Below are 16,023 nucleotides of genomic sequence, written 5' to 3'. Positions count from 1 at the left end.
TCTTATTACTTTTATTATGTTCTCTTCATCAAATAATTATCAAAACATAAACATGAAGATCACAAGAAGACAATGAACATAGGATATAGGCTCCAAGCCTAGGGAAAAACTCCACAAGGGGGAAAACCCAATCAACTCCTCTTCTAATAGAATCAGATCAAATTGAGAAATCCAAGACCAAAACTTCCCACAATACCCAAGTTAGCCCTCCTTCAAACCTTCCTCAACCAAGTCAAATCCATCGAAGTCAACGATAGTCAAACCTCTTCAAATCTTAGTCAAACTCTGATTTTCGGCCCTTGCAATAGGTTTGCAATTTTTGACCCCCTCATCTCTCTGAAATTTCGCATGTGTGGCAGATTCTAGCATAAACTTTCGCACGTGGCGAATTCTTCATCCTCCTTGAAGTTTGCTCTCTCTCTCTTTCTCTCTCTCTCGACTTTAGCTCTTTTCCCTCGACTTTTTCGTTGGTTTTCTCACTTTTTGGCACAAAAATCGAAGTTGCTTACTTGTCCTCAAATGAGGTCGAACTGCACTATATATATACACATCCAGGAGGTCGAATGGGTCCTTTCAATGGCCAATTTGTCTAGGTAGGGTCGACTTGATCTTGTGGGAACAAAATTGACTATTTTGACTCAAATAAAATTCTTTTTCCACGTTCTTTCAAAAGTCCAAATGGAACTTGACTCTAGAAAAATGAATTGACTCATGACAAATATTCTCTTTTGATTCAATAAACCCTAGAAGCATGAAGAACATGCTTGACTAATGAAATAATAATAATGAATTCTTTTTCTTCTTTTTGATTTTACATGAAAAATACAATGATACAAGTACAATGATAATTATGAACATTGAACCTAGTTACATTTTTCAACAGGGGAAAGCCCAGAATTGGGGCAGAGAAACCAATATCCAAACCCATGCACAGTGCTTGATCCTCGTCTAGGGCAGAGAAACTAATATCCAAACCATGCACAGTGCCTGATCCTCGTCTGAAGCTAGTATCATAGAGTGGTCGGACTCCCATTTGATCTTCCCGATAATCTTTCCCCTACATCTCCTTGAAGTTAGGAATTCTGGAAAACTTACAAAAATAGAAGCAGAAACAAGGCTTATCAAGTGAGAGTCCACCAGATCATCATATTCCATACAAATGACCACTTGCTCTCTGCCAGATCAATAAGAAAAGAGGATCACTATGCTGACAGTAGGACCTCTTAGCAATAGAAATCACCATGGCCATCTCTTCTAGTGCTTCTTGTTTCTGCAACTCTTTTCTTAAACTGAATTTTTTTGCCCCTAAGTATTTAAGTGAATAAATAGTAGATTTTCTTGTAACAAGGAAACTACCTAATGATGTTATAGTGGAATGACTCATTTGTCATGTGACCCTTGAATGTTCTTCCACTTTGCAGTTTTTGATCAACCTCAACCTCCTTAGTCAAAACCTATGTTGCACGAGGATCTGTCCCCACCAAAATTCATGGTGTTTCCTTCATCTCGACAATCTAAGTACTTTGAAACTTGTCGGAAACGTCCCCAATTTACTGGAGATGCCATCAGGGATGTGGGGACTTCCAAGCCTTCCTCAGGCATCCCTAAAAAAAGTGAGGACTTTTAGGGGATGTCCCAATTGTCCCTCGATAAATTGGGGACGTTAGGACGTCCCCCGATATCATGCAAATTTAATTAAAAAAAAAAAATGAAATTAAAAAAATAAAAACTAAAATCTGAAGTCAAAAAATGAAAAAATTAACCTAAACACTATCACATAACCTAAACTAACCTAAACCTATCGCATACTACATGGTGGCGAAGTTAAACTGCATTCACGGTGACAAAGGTTACAACAAACAATGAACAACAAAAGTTACAGGTGAGGTTACAGTGGAGTGAAGGTTATAGGGCGAATTCAAGATGGTGGGCGAAAGTCACAGGTGAGACCTGTGGCGGAAATCCAGTTAAAAATTAGCTTGGTCTAACCAGGACACAAGTTGTAGTTATGTTTTAAGTTTTAACTAGTGGTAAAAGACTAAAGCTGCTTAGCTCAGCTAGATTAACGGTGAAGGGAGGAAGTGCGTGTAGTAGTGGAGTGAGGAAGGGAAACGCTGCCACTTTAGTGAAAGGAAAGCAACTTGAAACAAGTACCAAGTTCATTGATTCATCCAACTGAGGATGTTTATTGTTTAGATTCAGATTTTTTAGTCTATTGTCTCAGATTTTTAATTTTACTTTTTTTCTTACAATTTTAAAGCAATCTTTTGCATTTTAAAATTTTTAAATGCATTTTTTTTTTAATTTGATACCTCATCTCTAAAAAAAATCAAATGGACAACAATACTTCAACAATTGCTCAACCCGAGGGTGAAACATTAGTAGTGGCAACATAAAATTTTGTTTTAATCAACACAAAGAAGTCCTTCAATTTGTCAAAAAATCATCAAGAATAAGAAGAAAAACAGTGGTGGTTCAAAGGATTGGGTATGCAACCTTTGTGGTCATAATTTTAAGGGCAGCTACACTAGGGTTTACCATCACTTTTGGTTATTCTTGGAGATGGGGTAAAGGCATGCACTTGTCCATTGGAAAAGAGAATTAAACTTTCTAATCTTCACATGGCTGCCATAGGTGGCATTGTAGAGATGGAGGAGGACAATCCTACTGTCTTCAAAAAGCCAAAAGTTTTAAGCACAAAAGAGTACCCTCAAAGAGAAATCATTGAAAGAGATTCAACTAATTTATTTGGGGGTTCTGGTGCTAGTAAATCTAGTTCAAGTAAAGCTGTTGTGATAGAGTGGTTCAATGTGCAATGCAAGAATGAGGCAGAGGATGCAGTAGCCAAATTCTTCTTTGCCAATGGAATATCATTTAATGAGATGATGAAGAAAGTCATTGCCGCTGGTCCATCATTTCAACCCCCTTGTTACAATATATTGAGGACAACATTGTTAGATCGAGGGGTCACAAAGATGCAAAGGGTGATAGAAGGCCTTAAAAAATCATGGGTTGAATATGGATGTTCGATCATCATGGATGGTTGGACAAATATTCAACGAAGGCCTTTGTTGAACATCATTGTCACCTCTCCAAATGGACCATATTTCTTAAGGGCAATTGATTGTACTGGAAAGATGAAGGATGCAGCTTTTCAATATGAGATATTAAAGGATGCAATTGAGGAGATTGGTCATACAAATGTAGTTCAAGTTATCACAAATGCTACACCAGTTTGTAGGTCTGCAAAGTTGATGATTCAAAGTTGGACTCCGTCTTGTGTCCATGCTTTAAATAATGCACTCAAAGACATTGGCAAAATTTCTTGGATCACCCACATTATTTTGGATGCAAGAGAGCTGCAAATGTTCATTTGCAACCACCATACCTCTCTAGCTATTTATAGAATTTATGTATAAAAGGAGTTCTTGAAACCAACAGATACAAGGTATGCCACCTATTATATCCTTCTTGACTATATGTTAGAGGTGCAACATTCCCTAAAGGCCAATGTTATAAGTTTTGAGTGGTCTGCATGGGAGGAATCCAAAACAGATCAGGAAAAGAAGGTAAGATAGGGGGTGTTGAATGTGGTGGGTTGATGTGAAAAACATTGTTTCTTTCACTGTTCTAATAGTGGAGCTAATCAAGTATGCAGATTCAAATTTGTCTTGCCTTGGGGAAATATATGAGTCAATTGATAGCATGATTGGAAAGATCAAGTCCATCATTTTTCAAGGGAGCCCTCTTTGGGGTTATTTAATGAACTCCAAAAGTTGATAGAAAAGAGATAGAACAAGTTAAACACACCTCTTCATATGGCTGCTTATGCATTTAATCCAAAGTGATGTGAAGAGGAAAGACAAAGTTTCACCAATAGATGACCCTGAAGTGAAACAAGGCTTTATTGATCCCATAGAAAAGATGTATACACTAGAGCAAGCAACCATATTTTGAGAACATTTTTTTTGATTTTGCTTTGTTCATTACCACCACTTTCTCTAAAGCTACAAAGGAAGATTTGTTGGGTATGGCACAAAAGTCCAAGTGGATGGTGGAGGATGTATAGGGACAATGCATCGAAAATACGCATTCTTTGCTATGCGTTTATTATCTCAGGTTGCTAGTTCTTCAGCTGTAGAAAGGAATTGGTCTACATTTAGTTTTATCCACTCTATTAAGAGTAATAAGCTTACCTCTAAAAGAGTGGAGAAACTAGTTTATGTGCACAACAATCTTTGCCTTATTACAAGGAAGACACTAGAATATTTATAGGGACTTGCAGCACAGTGGGATGTGGATCTTAAGGATGCTTCACAGATTGGTGATGATGATGATGATGGGCCATCTATCCATACTGGATTGGTTAATGTACCATTCAATGACATTGAGCTGTAGTTGCAAGGCATTGATGATGATGGGAAAGAAGAAAGTGAGGCTCAAGCATTTTCAGATAGGCTTGATGCAGAAGATATGCATTTCTAAGTAGGGCTTCAGCGTTCATGCTACTATGGATTTTGACTCATACTTCCTTTTTTGTTGTCTTGAGACATTATGATTTTTCCATTTGACCCCTACACTAGTGACTCTATTATTTTGCTATTTTGGACTATACTCTATAATTTATAAATTTATAATCCATGGTTTTCTAGACTGGTAATTTCGGATTTGTAATTAAATTTTAATGACTTGTTCATGTTTACAGTTTTATTAAATTTTACTTTTAGGCTTTAGATGCTATTTAATTTTAAAATGATCCATCATGCATCATATAATGATTATGTAGAGAATAATAAATTGTAGATTGTAGCATACTAATAGTACTTCTTAAGTTCTTGACAATGGGAATGGACAATGATGACGAGATTTGTTTTTGTGATGCACAATGATGAATAGATAGTATTAGTATTAGCGTTTTATTTTCTAATTTGAATTTCAAAATTAGTAATAGTTCTATTTTTTATATTTTAATTTATCATTCATGTTTATGCTGAATTACTATTTTTTTTTTTAATAAAAATAAAGAGTAGTTGTTGCACGTGCCCCCTAAAAATTTGGGGGTGCGCTCTAGCTATCCCGGAAACTCGTCCCCCAGCTAGTGCAACAATATTCGAAACGATGGACTCAGTACTTCTCCTAGCTCCTCCAGGGTGTGGAATAGAGCCTCTTATTCTCTTTATTCTCTTCAGTGAATGTGCTTGTGTTCTTATGGGTGTTGGCACCGCTGCAGCAACATTCCGACATCTTTCCTCAACTATGGGCACACCAAATCTTGACAATGATTCAGGTTCTACCATATCAGAGGACTCCACAATTTGGATTGGAAACTCCACAACTTGTGAAAATGAGTGTCAATCTTAATCAATTCGTGATACCTCAGCCATTGTTTACTCCTCACGCTGAGTTATTCTGCGCTTCATTGTACTAGTTTGCCAGAGTTCATTTGCTTGATTCAGGGACTTCCTTAGCAAGTGTTTCAAGTTTAGTTTGCCTCTTACTTCTCATTGTGCATAGTCTCAACTTGTATGTACAAACCTGTAAGCTATTCCCATCACCTCAAGATGTTTCCTCAATAAAGGATCACTTACCAACAATTTAATCAACCCATTTGTGCAAGGGCACTAACTTTACAATTTCGAACTTCAATATACATTCTTTTATGGATTGGAGCAAGAAATAGGGAATGCTGGTGAGTGGATTGTGGCACAGATGTACTAGCAGTTTAAAGTGGTATGTCCACACCGCATTGTGCCTTCCATTGCATGTGAAATATCTCATGACATGCAATGCTACTTGATCCCATGGTGTAGGTAAACTACGTTTCACTCCTTTTCTTGTATCTTCTATTGATTCCCCAAAGTGCATAAATTTTTTCATGGCTTCATGTTCCTCTATCGGTTTTTGACTCACTGTTTTCCTAGTGCCAAGCCCTCAACCCTCAGCATTGACTCCTCAGTGATTTCTACCTCAATGCATTTAACTATGGAAATATTTTCATCAAATTTTGTGCAAATTCTAGGGCGATAGGTATTACCCTATAGGCCACTGAAGAATGTCATCCACCCAGTTCAGTCTCTATAGGTCCTCTCTTATTTAATCCACTCCCCACTGCTGGTCTGCGATTGAAGTATGTAGTTGTGCTTAGCTCTGTGGAATTCATTTATGAAGACCTTGATGGACTTTATTTGACGTATACCTTAGGGCATTGAAAGGGAAAGCTACGTCGAGCCTCTGCAATTCTCTTTTTGTGAAGTCCCTGATGCACTCTTCCTAGGACCTCGAGGCATCAACGAAGGGCAAGCGAACAGACCTCGGGGTTTTAATAAAAGTTGCCCTGGTTTAGGAGTTTTAGCCCATGTGGGTCTAACGAACCTCAGAGTTGGGGCACTGGGAAGAATGAATGAGCCACTGTGAAAATCAACAAAATCCTCGAGTCAAAAATTCAACATGTCCAATAAAATCTCCCACAGGGCAGAATTCTTTTGACCCCAGAAAATTGTAATACCTTCAAAATGACGCTAGAGAGGCTCTTTGAGAAGGAGAAAATTACAATTCACAACCTTCATAGTCATGAATTAACACATTTAATTCAATGCGCACTTGCAAAGTGCAAAAGAACAAAAATTAAGAAGTCTGAAACAAATTGCTTTCCGGTTAATGCTTGGTTTGACGAGGAATGCAAAAAGGCAAGGAGAATGTGGAAAGAGTCAAACAAGGATAACATAAAGCTCAAATCTTACAAGCATTTATTAAGCAAGAAAAAGGCTGATTTCATGGTTTCAAGAAGGGAAGAACTAATCTTCCTTGGGAAAAATAATCCCAAATTATTTTGGAAGGAGCTCCAACCGAAAAAGATACAAATTGGAAATAATATTACAGCTTCTAAATGGTTTGACTATGCAAGACAACTCTATGAGCAGGTTCCCAAGGTTGACCCTTCCCCCTTGGTCAACACTGATACTAAACTCTTCACAGTACAAGAGGTAGAGATGGGTATCAAGAAGTTGGGTGTTGGAAAAGCAAAAGACTTAGCTGAACTCCAAGCAGAATATCTAAAGTGGGGCTCAAAGATTCTTGCACCTCACATTACAAAAATCTTCAACAACATCATACAACAAGGGCTCCCCACAGATTGGACAACTAGTCTGGCAATACCTCTTTTCGAGAGCGGCGACGTCAATAATCCATCCAATTATAGGACCATCATGATAAACCCTTTGTTTGCAAAGCTATTTGGAAGCATGCTAGAAAACAAAATTAGCAAGTGGGCAGAAGAAAGAGATAAGCGTGCTAAAGGGCAAGCAGGTTTTAGACCTAAGCATTCCACAATTGATCATTGCATAACTTTAAGGCACATCATTGAAAAAGTTTGGGAGAAAAAGGAAGAAGTCTTTTGTTGCTTTGTTGATTTCAGAAAAGCGTTTGACTCGGTTCCTAGGGATAAACTTTGGCAAAGAATGGAGGAACTTGGGGTTCCTAAACATTTGAGAGCAGTTGTGCATACACTGTATGAAGAGGTGAAAGTCAAAATTAGAACTTCAGTGGGCATTTTTGAAAGTTTTAGAAGCGATATCAGGGTCAAGCAAGGTTGCCCGCTGTCTCCTACCCTTTTTGGTTTATATATCGACAAGCTTGAGGAGTGGTTAAATTCGCAAGTGGATGATGGTATCTATTTGTGCAAGTTTGTTATAAGGCTTCTTTGTATGCAGATGACCTTATAAGGCTTCTTTGTATGCAGATGACCTCGCAAGCCTCACCAAAACAGTTTTGCGATTTGTGGAATTTGTGAGAAAGTAACCGAGGTTGCTTACGTCGGATCTGAGAAAGGGAAAACATGATCTGCGGCAGAGGCCCCATTTGGGCTTCGGCTAGATCTATAACAATCTTGGCCTGTACCTTTCTTGATATTAACTACAAATTCTCTGCCAAAATGATATCTAACAACATATTTGTTCAATTGCTTGTTTGTTTGTTTGTTGTGTCTGAGAGGTGATGTCCTGATTAGTACGCGGAGATGTTGGAATCTTCGAGTCACTCTGTTAAAATAAATAAAATAAAATAAAAAACACATATATATATATATATATTTTTTTTTAGTGTTTTTCCTATAGTTTTTCTAATTTAATATTTTTTTGGTATTTTTTTAATGTTACTTATTTAAAGGTTAATTATCAAACCAACTTAGATCCATTTTAATTCTGGATCTATCAAGGGCCGAGAGAACAAATATCTTTTCATTGGAAAAGAGGTTTGCACCTAAAGAGAGATTTGATCCTTCTCGACACTTAGTAAATCTGGAATTAAGATGGATTTAGACTAATTATAATTACAAGTATCAATTGTTTATAACAACGGTCCATCTTAAGCACAGATCTAGCGAGAGCGGAGAGGGATCAAATCTCTTGAGGTGCAAACCCTTTTTTTAGTGCAAAACTATAACAAATTGAACATTCAAATATTTCATCCCTCTAGGGACTGATAAATGATGGTTAAGATGAATCTCTCTCTCTCTATATATTCGTATTCATTTTTAAATTGCATTTATAAATGCATAAATGGATTCAACCCCATGAAAACCCCTTGAATACATGAAATAAAATAGCTCGAACATGCAATTCCTGTCGAAAAAATGTAACTAGGTTCGGTTTTCATAAATGTATTTATCAAAAGAATTTTTGTTATTGTTACAATGACTTATTAAATCATAGGTTTCATGCTTGGGTCATCATTTTATTAGTCAAAGTCCCCATTGTGGACTCCCAGGATTAATATTGAGTTATTAGAGTAATTGTATATTTTTTGAGACCCTTCTTGGGCTTTTGAATGATATAAAAGGAATTATTTTTGAGTCAAAAATGAATTGTCACTTGCACACCAAGTCGGTCTCAAGAAAGGTAATTCGACCTCACTAGAAGCCTATATATTGAAGTAGTTCGATTCATTTGGAGGACAATCACTCACACAAGTTCGATCTCCTAGAAGAAGCTATGAAAAAGTGCAAAGTTGCAATGGAAGAAGGAGAATTGAAGGATCAAAGGTTTTGGGTTATCTCTCTCTCTCAAACGTGTGATTTTCTTGGCTACGACATCAAGGTTGAAGTTTTGTTACAACATCAAGAAGTTCTGTTACGGCATCAAGGTCGAAATACGACATCAAGCTCAAAGTGCTGCTCCAAGGTAGAAACGTTGCTTCAAGGTCGAAGCTGTTGCATTAAGATCGAAGTTGCTAGGTCAAAGAGACTACTGTATCAAAGTGCTGCTACTGCTGCATCTAGGTCGAAGACAATACTAGAAAGTGATCATCCGCTGAAAAAGGAAAGGGTTGACTTGGTGTGGAGGAACTCTGTCTATGTCAAGGGTTTTGGATTATCTTAGGAAAATTATTGAAGGAAGAGTTGTTGACTAATTTTCTCCAAAATTCGGGTTTTGTCCTCGTTGTCTGCCTACATCTGGTGTCCTTGATCTTCATGCTATTGTTTTGGTAATTGCTTGATGAACTAAGATAAAAGAAGAACATAAGAAAGTTAATAAGAACATAAGAATCTCACAAGTAATTTTCAAGTATAAGAAAATCTTTTTGCCTTTCCGATTTTCGAACAATTCCAAGAAAAATTCTCCCTGATCTTCATGCTATTGTTTTGGTAATTGCTTGATGAACTAAGATAAAAGAAGAACATAAGAAAGTTAATAAGAACACAAGAATCTCACAAGTAATTTTCAAGTATAAGAAAATCTTTCTGCCTTTCTGATTTTCCAACAATTCCAAGAAAGATTTTCTCCCTTCAAAATTAATGCTTAATAAAGGAGTCAAAAAGTAAATAATGATACTTGAAATGCTATGACAATAATAATTTAATTTTTCAATTATTTCTTTATATAGTTTATAGACTTATTATTATTATTATTTTAAACCATATATAATATGTAAATGGTTGACATGGAAATAAATTAGTTAATATGGACATTGAAATATTTTAAAGCTTTTTTGTCTATTAATATATTTTTAAATACATTTCAATATTATTTAATTTTGTATATTAGGATTTTATATTTATGATACACATTGAAGTTTTTAATTGCTATTAATATTTTTTAAATGTTAGATATTTATTTTATTTTAAAAATTCAATTAACTACACATCTTCCTAAAGTTACTCTTATAAAGAAGAAATTGAATCTTTTACTTTCAAGTACTTTTTTTTGCGCATTGAAATATTTGATATATATATATATATATATTTGTTTTTGTTTTTACTAAAGTTGATATTAAATAAATTAGTTAAAGTGGATATTAAAATAGTTTATTTACGTACCCAATTGAAATATGAAAATATAAATAATATCAACTTTATTTCTTTTAATTACTTTAAAAGAATTTTAAAAGTTGATGTAAAATTATGTTATTTCATATGGACATGGAAATATTTTATTCATAACTTGAGAGTGAGAGTGAAATATTTTTAACATGTCTTTTTGTATTGGGTTGTAATATAACACCAATAAAGCAAGCATAGTTAGAGTAGAACTATGTTTTATAATACTTCTAAGCAAAACTAATTAAATATGTATATTTGTTTTTTATTATGATTATTGTCAACTTTATTTTTTATTTAAAGAATATTTTATTTTTATTTTAAAATGGACACGAGTCAACTCCAAGTTGAGCATGAATGAAATTACACATCACTCTCACACTAGGTTGTAGAATGAACCTCTCACCTCAATTGCAAATTTCTCTTGTAACTATAGTATTACTTAGACTTTCCAAGTAGCATAATGAGGAATTCGAACACAATTGTATCATTATTAAAACCAAATGTTTAACCAAAAGTAGCTTATCCCAAGGTGTGTGTATATATATATATATATGTTATTGTTTTTTGATCTTGTAAAATAGGGTTTTGATTTTATTTTTTAATATTTAATTTTTCATTAAAATAAGTATAGTTTCTAAATATTTAATTTTTTTTGTCTGCTTGGCATAGCTCAAATGGCAAGAGCTGTGGAAATGAAGTCTGACCGAACCTAGATGTCTTGGGTTCAAATCTTGTGCTATCCCCTGATCAGGGTGAGAAGTTGACTGAACCTAGATATCTTGGGTTAAATATGTATATTTGTTTTTTGTTATGATTATTGTCAACTTTATTTTTTATTTAAAGAATATTTTATTTTTATTTTAAAATGGACACGAGTCAACTCCAAGTTGAGCATGAATGAAATTACACATCACTCTCACACTAGGTTGTAGAATGAACCTCTCACCTCAATTGCAAATTTCTCTTGTAACTATAGTATTACTTAGACTTTCCAAGTAGCATAATGAGGAATTCGAACACAATTGTATCATTATTAAAACCAAATGTTTAACCAAAAGTAGCTTATCCCAAGGTGTGTGTATATATATATATATATATATATTATTGTTTTTTTTTCTTGTAAAATAGGGTTTTGATTTTATTTTTTAATATTTAATTTTTCATTAAAATAAGTATAGTTTCTAAATATTTAATTTTTTTTGTCTGCTTGGGATAGCTCAAATGGCAAGAGCTGTGGAAATGAAGTCTGACCGAACCTAGATGTCTTGGGTTCAAATCTTGTGCTATCCCCTGATCAGGGTGAGAAGTTGACTGAACCTAGATATCTTGGGTTCAAATCTTGTGCTATCCCCCGATCAGGGTGAGAAGGTGGACATGATGAAGATGTAGTCCTACCAAGCTTATATATATATATATATAATTCTTTATTTTTAGTTATAACTTATAATGTTTTTTATAAGTTTTATTTACTTATTTATTTATTTGTTTGGTTTTTATAAGTGAGATTGCTGGTACCAAGTAAACATTCACAAGGCTCAAAGTCAATATATCAATATTTATAGGCATGAAGCCATTACAATAGTATTTATCAAAGCATTATAGTTCATCATATCACTAGCGAGGATTTGAATTGGAGTGGAGAAGATAACAACTATTCCACCTAACCACCTGAGATAATACCGACAACTTTTTCATTTATTTAAAAAAAATTGTTTTTGTTTTTATTTTAATTTTAATTATTTTTTAAACAATTTTTTAATTGGTTTTGCAATTTTAAACTCACTACTATTTTAATTTCAAAGTTGTGATTGCAATAGCATGTTATGCAAGGCTACTTTATCGAAGCTTTTATAATTTTAACCAAAAAAAGTGCTACTAGCAGTCCTATTTTGAGTGCTACTAGCAGTGCCATATTTTGATTTGGAGTATTTATTTTATCGTTTTTGTCACGATGGTTCAAGTTGTAAAAAAGAAATGGCTTTTATTTTTATTTTTTAATTTAAAATGTTTGCTTTTTATTTAATAATTTTTTCTGTGCAATTTTAAGTTCACTCCATTGTGATTTCAATGTTAATTGCAATTTTAAGTTCACCCCATTATGATTTCAATGTTAATTTTTCAAGGTTATTTGAAGTTATTTTTTTTTATTTCCAAAATGAAAAACTAATTTTCTATAATAAAATATTTTTTTCAGCACGAAAAAAGCCAGATTGCTATTAATTTATTATGAGAAAAAACAGTACATCATAAAACTATTATGATAATCACATAGTTATGCCGAATTTTGACTAACCAAAACTTAATAGAGGTAGGCAAAATCATAGCCCAAGACTACAAATCCCCATCAAAATGTTCAGAATCAAAAGAAGGCAATATATGAGTCATCAGCAGATAAACAGGGCCAGAAAATTTGGAGAACCAAGCAGAATAGAGAAATCATAGAACAGGGGGCATGATACATACCAGATAGGAGGAGAGGAGTGAGAGAGTTATGTACCCGGCATAGTGAATTCCTGAATATGGTGAATTTTGTCCCCCACAGTTATATTCATCATCCAGACTTCAAATTGAGAAGCAAGGCCTTTTTTTGATAGCGAATCAGCAACTTTGTTTTTTCCTCTATCAATATGGTCGATAGAATAGTCCTTTCTGTAATTCCTTATTGATTCTATTCTGTTCAACCATCCCAAAAGGTTGAGGTTTTTTATGACGTGTATAGACCGAACATGATCGATTATAACCTTTGAATCCCTGAATATTTGCAGATCTTGAATGTTGAGAAAGTCACAGATGGTGAGAAGACCTGCCAGCGCCATAACCTCAGCTTTGTTATTCGACCCTTTACCACCGTTCCAAAAAATTTCAATATGCTGACCCTCCATAGGGATAATATAGACTCCACATGCACAACAACCATTTTGGGCCGCCCCATCAAAATAGGCCCGAGGGACGCCGGAGGGATCCAGAGAGATTGCCTTCTTTCCACCCATTCTCAGAATATTTTTGGAGAAAAGACGAGCATTGAACTGAGAGAGAATGGATTCATAGACGGAAACATAATTTTCCATCTTTGAATGAAAGAGGGCCCTATTCTGCCATTTCCATATGGCCCATAAGGATAGCAAGGGAATAGGTCTCCAGTCAATTTTCATATTACCCCACCATTCAAAAGCTTCCATGATGGAGGGGAAAGAGATCCTGCTGAAGCCGAAATGGACAGCCAAATTTTGCCATATCTTTTGTGATTGAGGACAGAGTAGGAAGATATGAAGGTTGCTTTCTACGTTTGACTTGCACAAGGGACAAATGGCAGGCCCACTCCAGTTCCTTTTTTGGAGATTATCCCATGTTAGGTTCTTGTTGTGGAAAACAAGCCAAGCAAAAATGATGATCTTGAGGGAGCAACCTGTTTTCCAGAAGGAGGATGGGAAGATGTTATTCAGTTGATCGTGGTCCGCGAGATGGAGCTGGAGATAGATATGCTTTACATATACAGTCGATCTTCCTCCAAACCCCTTCCAAATTAGCTTGTCCTCAGCTTCTGATCGGAAAATACCTCTGTTCCTCATAGCCGAAATGATCTGGTACATTAGCGGTCCAAAAGGACTATTTTAAAAAAGCTATAAGCAAAAGTTTCATGTATCGGTTCAAAATATTTACAAAATTGATGTCTTATTGTCGTTTATAAAATTCAAAACTAAATTTCATAAATGGAATGATTCAAGTTTACTTTATCAAACTGTTTATAATTTTAATTTTTGTTATTAGTGCCATTTTTTGATGTGAGGATTTTTTTTGTTTTGTTTTGTGGTACAAGTTGTCGAGGCATTAAGCCTCACAAGCAGGAGTGTTACTTGTAGTATCCATTTTTATTTTGGGAATTAATTTTAAGATTTTTGTTTGCTACATTATTAATTATTTATAGTTGCAAAATTTTGTAATTTTAAATTTGAAAAAAAGAATGTGTACTACAAATGACACAACTTTTTGAACAAGCTAAAACAGGTAACCAAATGTAACCTCTAAGAAACCGGAAAAACATTATAGAGTTATTGTCAAGTTGATAACTTGATCTCTTTGTCAATAAATTTGTGATTTATTTTACGCTCTTGTCAAATTTTTTATATGAAATTCACACTTAAATTATATCTAAATATTTAATGCTATTGAATTTGTAACCCTGCGATTATCTAGTTTATTAATAGCAGAAGTTGGATGTTCTCAAAATGTTCAGCAGCACTCTAATGTGCCTTTGCTATTCTACTGTCGATTTCTATACAGGTATAATGCATATTTTGTTGATCTTTTTGTGAGAGCTTCAAATTCACCGGCAATTAAGATGTATGAAAAGGTATGTTGAAAATCTGAAATACCCTTTTTTTAAATTATAGGAAAAGCAAACATCCCTGATCCAACCTGAACATTGCATGTCTTATGCTGTTTACAGATAGAGCAAATTCTTTTTTGTTTTGGTAATTCAAGACTTACATTTAGTGAATCTGTGACGAAATTGTTTTTACTTTATATCCACTTTTATCACCGGGCATTGTAATTTTTAGCATTTATTTATTATGCCAAATTTGCTTTGCCAGTAATTGTTCTGAAATAAGTAGTTAGATTGTTACTACTTTTATGAGGTTGGAATTTCTATTCATTCAACATCTTGCTTTGAAACTGTTTTATCCAGTTGGGATACGTCATATATAGGCGTGTATTGCGCTACTACTCTGGTGAAGAGGATGGCTTAGGTGAGTTGGATTAATATTAATGGTAGAATCTCTACATGTTCTTTGTAAGTGTGAGAGAATATCCTCTTGACTCCATTAAAATTTGTTTGAGGCTACCATAAAGGATACTGAATTAATCTTGAGTTGGAGCCTTAAAAGTACCTATCGGCTTCCTGGGTTCTTAAGAATCAATTTGAAGTTTTGGAAATTTACAGCGAGCATTACACCAACAGAGTCCAACATAAACTGGGGAGGTTTATTGGTCAAAGATTTTATTTTTGGATGCTTTCCTGTACTAATTGTTTTGTTTTGCAGATATGAGAAAGGCGTTGCCAAGAGATGTTGAAAAGAAGTCTATCATTCCCATGAAAAGGCCTGTTACTCCTGATGAACTTGAGTATGACTAGCAAGAAAATATTACTCTAGATGTTCACTACAGTCGGAATTGAATACTGCATCCTGATACTCAGGAAAAAATGATGGAACAATATCAATGTGACATTATTTAGTTATTTTAATTGTTAGTTAGAGTTTGCTTATAAGGTTCAAATTTCATTTTGCTGCCTCTATGAATAACATGGTAAACTTATCAGCGATGATACTATACACATCTTACCCAATTCTTTAATTGATAAGAAGTTTCTTGTGGAAGGTTATCCAGTCATCAATCCTTTTGGTCTTCACTTCGAACCCAGAACATATGGACAGAATCTAAATTTGATTGAAACTGATGGAATCAGGTTCAGGTTTAGGTTATGAGAAATTTCCTTTTCTTTTTTTGTTAAATACGCAAGAAGTTAAATGGTGGTTGATTTTCCAAAAAGACATGACAGCAAATATTTGAGGATATTAAGCTGCCTCTTTAGTTGAAGCTACTTTATCTCATTCTTAAGAAAATAATGGTGTATGTCCATGCATACGCCTGTACACCACTCCATGAAATTTGCTGAGGTGTTTGCCCACCACTCAACAGATTGCATA

The 16,023-nt window shown here is 34.6% G+C and overlaps 1 protein-coding gene across 1 annotated transcript in view; it reads left to right on the top strand.

Moving 5' to 3' along the window:
- The window catches only part of LOC149153722 (Acyl-CoA N-acyltransferases (NAT) superfamily protein), a 111,900-nt gene extending 96,190 nt beyond the window's left edge, over positions 1-15,710 (top strand). Inside the window, exons 4-6 of the mRNA XM_089440755.1 lie at positions 14,597-14,666; positions 15,003-15,063; positions 15,358-15,710. Coding sequence (XP_089296881.1) covers positions 14,597-14,666; positions 15,003-15,063; positions 15,358-15,449 — 223 coding nt within the window. The 3' untranslated portion in view covers positions 15,450-15,710. The remainder of the gene's footprint in view (positions 1-14,596; positions 14,667-15,002; positions 15,064-15,357) is intronic.
- Positions 15,711-16,023: the final 313 nt, after the last annotated feature.

The sequence above is a fragment of the Pinus tabuliformis genome, chromosome 9, assembly GCF_031772625.1.
Source record: "Pinus tabuliformis cultivar Carrire ecotype Pingquan chromosome 9, CPIR1, whole genome shotgun sequence".
NCBI classification, from domain to species: Eukaryota; Viridiplantae; Streptophyta; class Pinopsida; order Pinales; family Pinaceae; genus Pinus; species Pinus tabuliformis.
Note: the sequence above shows the minus strand (reverse complement) of the source record. Positions and strands in the feature narration are given on the sequence as shown.